Source organism: Hipposideros armiger, unplaced genomic scaffold, assembly GCF_001890085.2.
Source record: "Hipposideros armiger isolate ML-2016 unplaced genomic scaffold, ASM189008v1 scaffold_94, whole genome shotgun sequence".
Classification (NCBI taxonomy): domain Eukaryota; kingdom Metazoa; phylum Chordata; class Mammalia; order Chiroptera; family Hipposideridae; genus Hipposideros; species Hipposideros armiger.
Window position 1 is genome coordinate 2,374,844 of NW_017731444.1, and position 8,207 is coordinate 2,383,050.

At 50.7% G+C, this 8,207-nt stretch overlaps 3 protein-coding genes across 3 annotated transcripts in view; all 3 read left to right on the forward strand.

The window, feature by feature from the left end:
• LOC109384434 (solute carrier family 52, riboflavin transporter, member 3-like) overlaps nt 1–8,207 on the forward strand; it is a 22,248-nt gene that overhangs the window by 3,845 nt on the left and 10,196 nt on the right. The window lies entirely within an intron of this gene.
• LOC109384435 (solute carrier family 52, riboflavin transporter, member 3-like) lies at nt 83–2,024 on the forward strand. Its single transcript, XM_019645782.1, has 2 exons — nt 83–427; nt 843–2,024. Exons 1-2 carry the CDS (start codon nt 203–205, stop codon nt 1,053–1,055), a joined length of 438 nt encoding a protein of 145 aa, XP_019501327.1. The 5' UTR covers nt 83–202; the 3' UTR covers nt 1,056–2,024.
• LOC109384374 (solute carrier family 52, riboflavin transporter, member 3-like) overlaps nt 5,297–8,207 on the forward strand; it is a 23,003-nt gene continuing 20,092 nt past the window's right edge. Inside the window, exon 1 of the mRNA XM_019645684.1 lies at nt 5,297–5,318. The gene's annotated coding sequence lies outside the window, so the exon portion shown is untranslated. The remainder of the gene's footprint in view (nt 5,319–8,207) is intronic.

Genomic DNA, 8,207 nt, shown 5'->3' on the forward strand with positions numbered 1-8,207 from the left:
TGAGGAAACTGAGGCTCAGAGACTAGTCTCACAGCTTAAATGGTGGAACTAGGATTTGAACCAGGTCTGGGTAGCACTACAGTCCTTCTGTTTCTCCTGCTGGAATGCTGGGCCCTGCCATTAATGCTCAGGGTGACTTAAACCAGCCTTGTCCCTCAGGAGCTTCACTGACTGACTTGAGCCAGGTGGCCCGGAAGTTTCCATGGGTCTAATCTCTAACCCTGGAGACGCTGACCATTCTACATGGCCCCCAGGGAAGGGGAGGCAGAGGTCAGCCTCCTCACCTCCCCAACTCTTCCCTAGGTATCTGCCATTCCTGGGGGTCCTCACAGGGATTGGGACCGGCTTTGGGGCCTACAATATGGCCATGGCCGTGATGAGCCCCTGCCCCCTCATGCAGGGCCACTGGAGTGGAGAAGCCTTCATTGTAAGTATCTGCTCCTACAGGTGCCCCCTCACCTAGCCAAGGCCTGGGGAGAGCCAGGGGAGAGCCCTTCCTACTGACCAAAGTCTGTGGTTGCTGGCTCCTGAAGCCCAGGTTAGGGGGCGGGGGATGCTTCTCACTTGGGAGTGGAGGCTTAGGAGAGTGCGGTGGCTGGTCCAAGGTGATAGTCCAGCCTGAAAACCACACTCTTCCCACCATTTGTACATCAGCTGTGGCCTTCTCCCAGAGGCCCTTGATTTGATCATGGGGAACAGAAAAGCCACTGGGCTCTCCTTTGCCCTTGGGGAGGGGTAAACTCATGGGGTTCCCTTAGCCCTGCTAGTCACCCTCCACCTTTCGCCCATGGGGGTCGCTCCAAAGCCCCCTCCACTCTTCATCTCTCACCCTATCTCCGCAGGTGGCCTCGTGGGTGCTTTTCAATGGTTGTCTGAGCTATGTCAAGGTGATGCTGGGCGTGACCCTGCGTGACCATAGCCGCAGCGCCCTCTTGTGGTGTGGGGCGGTGGTGCAGCTAGGCTCGCTGTTCGGAGCTCTGCTCATGTTCCCGCTGGTCAATGTCTGGCGGCTCTTCTCATCCGCGGACTTCTGCAGCCTGCAGTGCTCTGCCTAGGCCAGCTGGAAGCACCTGGAAACTGGAACCCAGAGAGGCAAGGCAAGGGCCCAAGATTACAGGGCAAGTGGTGGGGGTCTCGGAGGCACAGCCTGAGGACTTGAACCACCAACACAAACTCCTCTCGGTAAGGTGGGGAATGCCACAGTCCTCCCACAAGACCTGAAAATGCAAAGTACCGCCCTACCTAACTCTGAGTCACAGTGCCTATAATTCCACCCTTTCAGAACTTCCTTCCACTCTTGAGAAATAACTGACTAGAAGCACCCGGCTGGAGGCAGGCTCAAGGGTGTTAGAAGGAAAAGAGCTGGGAAGGTGAGCTGGCCTTACAAACTGTATGACCTCGGGAAAGTCAGTTGATTTCTCTGTGTCTCTGTTTCCATAAAGTGGGATTATAATAAATAGCACCTACCTCATAGGCTTGGCACAGGAATAAAAGGGAAACACACTTAGTGTGTAGCAAGCCTTTCTGGGCGTCTTCCTGATTTGATGGCCAACAGAAATAACAGGAGTGACAGTCAACACAGCCTAAAGTGGCCAGAGGGCTTGAGAAATGACACCTGCCCCATATTCTTTTCCCCACTAGTCTCACAGAGGAGCTTCTAGAAGACAGGTGGCTAATGGAATCTCAGGCATGTCGGCTCCCCAGTTCTCAGTATGAACGGACATTGTGTCCCACACACCCCTTTCCATCTCCCCTCCTGACCCAGGAAGGCCTGCTTTTTGGAGAGTAAGTGACCTCCTGGTAGGCAGAGAGGGGTGATGAGGCGAGGGGCTACACCAAGCCTCTGAAAGTGAGTCCCCACCCAACTCATCAAGGCTGAAAAGTGGACACCTAGGACCCCAGAAAGCATTTCTTCCGACTGCAAGGAGGAGTATGCAGAGGGGTGTATTAGCTACCTGATTGTTTTTTGGTTTTACTTTTTCTTGGTGTGTTTTTTTTTTAAATAAAGACATTCCCTGCTTTTACACTAAGATCAGACTTCCATGAAAAAGTCCACTATGAACCTCTAAAATGTATCAATATCATCAGTTTTCAGTTGGCTCCAGGGTCAAGACTAAGCTCCGAAATGGACGAAATCAAGTGCTAAGAGAATGTCTGGACCTGAGATTTCTTTTCTTTAGTGGTTTGTTTGGTTTGTTTGCTACTACCCCTGCTTTTTAATTTCTTTTGAATAGATAATATAGTCACATGTTTCAAAAATCAGAAAATATAGGGCCGGCCAAGTGGCGCGTTGGTTAAGAACTGGCTTAGGATGCCAGAGGGCCCNACACACACACACACACACACACACACACACACACACCTAAAGAATATGTAACATTTATTTATGGGGATTATTTTTCTACGCAAATGGAATCATACTGTACCTATTTATCCCGTGACTTTTTTCTCCACTCTGTTCTGGGCTCTTGAATTTGATTCATGGATATGAGATGGTATATACTTGGATGAGGGGCGGGGCGGGGGGCTGCATCGTGCCCTTATGAGAAACAACTTAGTCTGTAACTGCTCTGGGGACACCCTGGAAATCCTCTCTCTAACCTTCTTCTCCCGCATCTCCTTTTCCCTGCTCTCCTTCCTCCCATCCCCCATTTTTTTTCTTACACTTAGTCCCCACACAACCCTCTTGAGAAGGTCCTAAACCACTAGATGCCCTTGAAAAGGTTCATCTCCGGAGTTTGAGGCTTCTTGCGCCTCCTGGTGGTTTCTCTGAGTAACTGCAGCGGCACCTCCAGCCCCCTAATCCATTCAACCATCAGCTCATTCACTGCCTTCACGTGAACCTGCCTGTGCCCGCCTTGGGAACGTGGCTGCAGATTAGCTTATCTCGGCCCTGAAAAGTCTCCTGGTGGAATGTGAGCTCCCTCATGACCTGCCAGAAGAATCTACCTGTTTGAGAGCTCCGGGAAAACGCTTTCTGGGAAACTCATGGTCCTGGTGCAGCGTCTTTGGAGGGCAACTGGGTGTTCCCTTTCAAGTATGTTTTAGTTCACTGCTACATGCTGAGTATACAAGTATTCCGCACTTGGGCAAAAAGACAGAATGCCAGGGTGTTTGTTGCTGCATCGTTCTTGATGGCAAATTATATGCACCCAGCAATGGGGGCTGGCTAACTTCATCCCAGTGTATTTGAATAACGGAACACCTCTAGGTTCCAGCCCTTCCCAGGTCTGGGTCTCTTTCCCCCTCAGCATGGCTCTACCAGCTCCCCTTACTCTAAAACCTGCCCCCACTCGGCCCTCCCCCACTCCATGTCCCCCTCACCCTGCTCTCTCTTTTTTCTACAGAACATATCTTCTAACACACTAAATAATTTCCTTATTTATTATGTTCATTGCCCATCTCGCTCCACTAGAATGTCAACTCTCCAAGGACAAAAGTTTTGTGAATTTTGTTCAGTTTTGTATCCCAAGCACCGCTCACAGTGCCTGACATACAGCTGATACTTAATAGAAGTTTGGTCAGTGAATTAAGGTCTCAATGTATGAAATATAGAAAGATCTCAGAGATATTAACTGGTAAAGGCAAGCTTCAGACCAATGCGGATGGTGTGCCCCACTGTGAAAAGAACATGGGCGGAATGTTTTCCTGGAAACCTAAAACTGCTTTTTTAAAAAGTCTATTAATTAAACAACAACACAGGCTATACAATTTTCTGGAGATGACCAAGAAGGGGAGAACATTTTGGTTGAGGTTCATTCATTCATGTATGCAACAAGCATCTATTAAGCTCCCAACACTGGTTATATTAGATAGGATATCAGGAAAAGTTTCTTAGGAGGAGGTGGCATTTGAGATTGGCTTTGAAATATGGATAGGATTGTGCCAGAAAGAGATGAGGCAGAAAGGATATTCTAATGGAATGAACCAGATGGAAATTTTGGTGGCACCGATGTACTACAAATACTTACGGAATGGTAAGCAGTTTTGCGTGTAAGCCGAAAGACTACACACAAGAAAAACAAGTGATACAGTTGTCAGGCTTATTGGTCCCAGCTGAGAAAGGACATAAATGTGAGGCTGAGGCATTTTTCTTGATTTGGTGAGCAATAGGGGAGTCTTTGAAGGTTAATGATAAAGATACATTTTTAAATTAAAAATAAAAATAACATACGAAGCACCTATGAGATGGCCAGAGTGAGAGACCACAACTGCAGGGATGTGGCTCACACCTAAGGGAGAACTTCCTGTTGGAATCAGAGGGGAGCATCTCTGGGAGGGAGGGATTGGGACCAGGAGCCACCTCACTGATGGAGTCCTGGTGGAGGACAAGCGTTTCAGACTCCCTAGGAGCAAATTCTTGTGTCCCTGTGACCCAAAGTGTTTGCTACCAACACTTCCTGAGCCCCTGACAGCTGGGAGAGTGGTCCAGGGTCTGCTCACCTCTCATCTCAAGTGTTCGCCTGGAGAGGGGATTGCTTTGTAAGTAAATGCATGTCTTGGAAAATAATGCAAAGAGCAGGTCAGACTTATTCATAGAAGTCAGCACGCAGCAAGCATTTACTAAGTGCCAGGCCCTGTGCAGTTGATTTTCATCACGTGGGTGCCAGTTTGAGTCTGGGTTCGAATCCAGAGCCTGCATTTACCTTGCACCCCGAGCAAGTTGCTTAACCACTTTGAGCCTCAATGTCCCCATCTGTAAAGTAGGAAATAAAAGTAACACCTGCCTACCTCCTGGAATTATTTAGAGATTTAAACAGATAGGAGACCAGCTGTGCCAGGGCTCGACTCCTCTGGACCTCTGTTTCCTCATCTATAAAATGGGGATAGTTATAGTACCTCCCCAAAAGGCTGTGGTGAAGATTAGCTGCATGTCAAGCTGCACCTGGCACAATCAGCTCAGCACACACTGGCTGATTTCTGCGCTAAGAGGAGGGCGCCAATATTTGAACCAAGAGTTTCTGTTCCTTGGAGTTCTGCTCTGTGGGAAAGGAATTACAGTAGCCACTGGGTGGGGCCATAGCCAGTGGCCTGGGCGAGTCTTTTGCCTTCTGGAGATCAACCCTCAGGAAATCTGGATAGCTGTAAACACTGGATAATGTCAGCCCTTTACTGTCACTGTCCCTATGATAATCAGGACTCTCCCCCCAGCTAGGCTGCTGGACGGGTTCCTAGCACACAGTAGGCTCTTGGTGATGCTAGAAACCCCGCCCACGCTCCACCAGCCTTTCCCCACTTCGGAGGCGGGGACAGGCTAATACAAACCGAGCTGTCTCCTGCCCCTCCCATGCAGAGCCGCTGGAGAAGGAGAGCAGCAGGTAAGCTGGCAGAGCTGGGCGGCTCAGGCCTGTGAGGGCAAGCTGCAGGTACCCAGGGCCGGTAGCTGGCAGGAAGCACCTGGCACGGGGTGGAGGAGGGGCAGTTGTCTGAGGACAGAAGGTGACCCAGGGCCTTTCCCCTAGTTTCAGACTGCTGAGTCCGAGGCAGAAGAAAGAAGGGCTTCCTTCTCTGCTGGCCAGTGGGTGGGGTTGGAGTTGAGACACCTGGAACTAGCCGGGTGGACTCCAGACCCCTCCTCCCCAGGCCAAAACACTGGGTCCCCACTGACCTCTGCCCGGCTGAATCTCCACACTTTGGGGACCTCTTAATGGCCTTTTCTGCCAGGTGGGGCTGGAGCCTCACCAGCCTGGCACCAGGGCTGGGGGTTGGGATGGGCACTGAACACAGAGGAACCCAGCCAAGGTCAGTTCTGTGGGAGGCCTGAAGCCCTGCCAGGCCCTGGGAGGGAGGAGGAGGAAGGGAACTTCCAGTCCTAGCTGGCCTGCCTGGGCTCCCGTTATCTCTTTGTTTACTCCCTGAGAGCCAAGCCCAACAAGACTGGGCATCCTCAGAACCTTTGGTGGAACTTCAGCCCAGAGAGGGTGAGCAACTGGCCTGAGGACACACAGCAGTGAGCACAGGCCTGGATGATGGGGAGGTGGGGGGCATGGAAAATGTGTGGGCAAGCAACACCTCTTCTCTGGGCCTCAGTTTCCCCACATCTGTGAGATGGGAACATAGAGTTGGATGAGGCCTGGGGGAACTCCAAGACAAGGAGAGGTGGAAAAGGCCTTTTGATACGCGTGGATGTGAGCTGTGAACAGCTGGGTGGCTGAGCCAGGCAAGGCCTCCAGCACACCCAGCTGCTGCTCTGCCTCCATTTCCTCCTCACCTCAGCTCCTCTTTTTGCCCTGCCTCTGTCCCTCTGTCTTTCTGCTCATTTCTGCTTCTAACTTTTGGTTCTTTCTGTCTCTCTGTGTCTCCGTTTTTTTCTCCATTTCTCCCTCAACATTTTTGGTTTTGACCCTCTCAGTCTCCCTGCTCTATTGACTCAAAGTCACCCCACTCCTGCCCAGACAACATCCCCACCACCTAATCATATTAGGGAGACCAGTCCCAGACCCACAGGGAAAGAGGTCTGCAGGACTCACTAAGAACTCTGGGCCAAGTTCTCCAGCAGCTAGGGACCTGGGACAACACTGACTCAGACCCTTGTTCAGATCTTGTCAGACCCTGGCCCTGCCTGGGGCCACCCTAGCCAGCTCAACCCGCATGGCTAAAGCAGGCTCTGTTGGTGGCCCAGGCTTTGGAAAACCAGATGGCCACCTGGACACTGAGAGAGGATAGGACCCTAATCTCATGGAGGTGATACTCCAGTGAGAGAGACCATCACTTAACAGGCAGGCAGATATACTCCAGTAACAGAGCTATTGCAACATAACGCTGTGAAGGAATCAGGCAGAGAGCAGGAGAGAGTGCCGGGTGGAGGTAGCTTAGGCTCTGAAGTTAAGGTCAGACAGGACCTTTTCTCCCTGGTTGGGGAAGAGGTGGCCCAGCCACACACTGAGGATGCAGTGGCTCTGGGCGGAAACTTCACCCTAACTCCCTTTGCTCTCTTGAGCCTGGGACTTTCAGCTTTTGATGCAGGAATGTGAAGGACAGAAATACCTTTGCCTGGGGCTGTGCTGGCTTCTCTGTCTGTTTGCCCACCTGTTATAGGAGCATCTTAGGTGTCTCATTCAAAGCCTTAGGTTTCTGGTCTCCCACAATCACAGAAGGGGCCCGGGGAAGCAGGAATGTCTTGAAGCCTCTCTCAGGTTCTCTGGGGCCTGTACCCCATTTCTCCCCTTACCCCCACAAGTGCTGAAGAGGCCTGGGAAGGGTTCCTGCTCAGCTTGGCCCTACAGCCTCTTCAAACCCACTTACCCCCAGGGCCTTGCTTATGCTGGTTAAGAGGTCTGAGTCCACAGTCAGTCATGCCTGGGCTCAAATCTCAGCTCCCAGATGACCAGCTGTGTGACCTCACATAAATTACTTCCCCTCTCTGAGCCTCAGTTTCCTCATCTATAAAATGGAGATAATCAAAATGCCTCCCTCGGGATGGTGAGAGGATTTGATGGATAATGTGTCTTAAAGTGCTTAGAACAGGGCCTGGCAAGATACACAGCCAATAAAAGGCAGCAGTTGTAGTTGCTATTGTTATTATTACTGTATTATCTTTTTGGCCTGGATTCCTACACCAGCTTCCTCATGGGTTAACACGTTTCCCTCCTGCTTCCGCCCTGGCCCCACATGATTCTCCACACAACAGCCAGCATGATTCTGTTAAAAACTAAATTAGAGCTGGTCCCACCTCTGCCTAGCAATGAGGATTCTGCCTTAGAGAAAACACCCAAACTCCTGCCTACAGGGCTCTACGTGACCTGCCTGCCTCCGCTTGTACCGCTGCAGCCACACTGGCCTCCTGGCTATTTTTTCAACTCCAAGATCTGCTTCTGGGATAAGGCAAGTAAGGCCCCGCTCCATGGCCATTGCATGGGATGTTCCCGCTCCCGGACTACGCTTTCTCCTGACACGGCTCACTCCCATATGTACTTCCTTCACGTTTCCTCTGACAACCCCATTTATGATCGCAGCCAGCCTCCTTGATGGCCTCCTCCTCCAGGTTTCACTTTCCTCCGCAGCTCTTATCAGTGGCTGATTTGCTCTATATTTCTGTTATTGTGCTTAGTGACTACTTCCCACACTTCCCTGAGAGCAGAGATTGTTGTCAAGCACACAGCAAATGCCTGACAAATATTGGTTAAATGAATGAACAAGAACTGTTAGGTCACTGTAGGAAAAAAAAAAAAGAAAACAGATGCATTTTTTTTAAAAAACACATCCCA